At 51.8% G+C, this 1,679-nt stretch overlaps 1 protein-coding gene across 1 annotated transcript in view; it reads left to right on the forward strand.

Annotated features, from left to right (window-relative positions):
* The window catches only part of LOC103802745 (hydrocephalus-inducing protein homolog), a gene marked incomplete at both ends in the record, with an annotated part of 57,224 nt that overhangs the window by 45,808 nt on the left and 9,737 nt on the right, over window positions 1–1,679 (forward strand). The window contains 2 exon segments of the mRNA XM_009075271.1: window positions 98–281; window positions 755–896. Of these exon segments, the coding sequence (XP_009073519.1) occupies window positions 98–281; window positions 755–896 (326 nt within the window).

The raw sequence follows: 1,679 nt of genomic DNA on the forward strand, positions 1-1,679 counted from the left end.
CTGGCTGGTGTCCTTTGACATCTGGATATACTGACCAGCTGTGACCCCAACACGTGCAACAGCTGACTCACTCTTCCTTTCTGCTTTTAATTCACAGCTGAGTGACTGCTACCGGGGAGTGGTGATTGATGGCCTAGAGACCCTCTTTGCAGACAGCATAGCATCTGCTCTCCTCTGCCTTCTCAGAGCTGTCAGCAGTCGGCCTCATATTTACATGGTGAACCTGTTCCAGAATCATGCTTCTGGGAAAGGCAAGGAGACAGCTGCAAAGGAGCAGGAAGGTGAGGCATCCCATCCCACTCAAATCTTCTCTCTCATCCTTATCTCTGTATATCTGGGTTTGCCACAGAGCTCATAAGAAATGTTTTTATTAATCCTTTCACCTTCTGCCTTGGTGTAGCCAGCACTCAGCTCACAGTTGCTTGAAATACAGCAGAGCTGAGGCTGTAAGACTCACCATAATCTCTAACATTAAAGCTTGGGCACAAGTGCAAGCTGGTGTGGCTCAGTGACTAACCACCGGCCGGCTGTCCCCAGTGGTGGTGCACATCAGTCAGGCAAAGCACGGGAACTTGCACCTGGCCAGAGTTTGGAGGATTGTCTGAGTTTAGGAGCAGGGATATGAACTCCCCAGTATCTCCTGGCATGATGATAGGCTGGGTTGGGAAAGAGCTCTGAAACCTTGCAGAGCTCATCCAGAGCACCAACCTCTGCTTGCAGTTGCTAATGGTTTCTGCTCTGGTCTGTGCTGAAGTACGGGAGCAGGAAGAAGCTGCCAGGAGGGAGGAAGACCATCTCTGGGAGCTGAATGAGGATGAGTATGATGCCCTCCCTGAGGAGCAGAAAATGCAGCTTAATAACAAAATACAGCAAGTCCATTGGGAGTGGAAGAAGAGGTAAGTAAGCATTCCATGGGTTACTCCTCAGGGTAGTGTCCCTGGAGGGTTTCCCTCCTCCAAGAGCCTTGGCTGAGCTCAGAGGGGTTTGAGGGCAAAGGCCAGAAGCAGCACAAGGGGCGGCCAGTTCCAACTCTGTGGTTCCCAACAGATCTTCCTCTCTTGAGATGAGAACATCTTCTCTCCATTTAAGTGGTAAGCCCTCTGCCTCAGACGCAGCCTGCAGAGAGCTGGACTCTGGGCTTGCCTTGCCACTGCCCATAGAAGTGTCTCTAAGGCCATGATGTTGATTCTCATCTTCTCCATCATCCCCCTTCTTCACCAAACCAGTGAGATTGTGGTGCGGGCTGGTGTGGGGTGCAGCTGTGCTGGCTAGGTTTAGACCCTGGTCCTGCCATAGGTTAAGTCCTTGCTATTGCTGATCTGACAGGATTTTCCTTCCTGAGGGACACCAGCCATAAGAGCTCATGTCCTTTAGGCTCCCCTTCAGCTGCAGCAGCAGGTGAGCCTGGGAGAAGCTCTGGTCCAGCAAGGCAGCCCAGCTCAGGATGATGTGTAGGAAAAGTGGGGAGCTGGGAGAGGGGACCTGCTTAAAGCAAACATGTGTTTCAGCACTTCTTTCAGCCCAGACTGAAGTTTGTTTTGCTAGGAGGAGATGTCCAGGGATGCTTCAACTCATCATTTCCAGGACAGACAGCACAACTTTGCCATGCTCATGGCTGGGTTCCGGCAGGAAACCTGGTTGTTCAGAGCATGCTTTCCAGGAGGGGAGTTCCTGCGACC

Source organism: Acanthisitta chloris, unplaced genomic scaffold (genome assembly GCF_000695815.1).
Source record: "Acanthisitta chloris isolate BGI_N310 unplaced genomic scaffold, ASM69581v1 scaffold1020, whole genome shotgun sequence".
NCBI lineage: Eukaryota > Metazoa > Chordata > Aves > Passeriformes > Acanthisittidae > Acanthisitta > Acanthisitta chloris.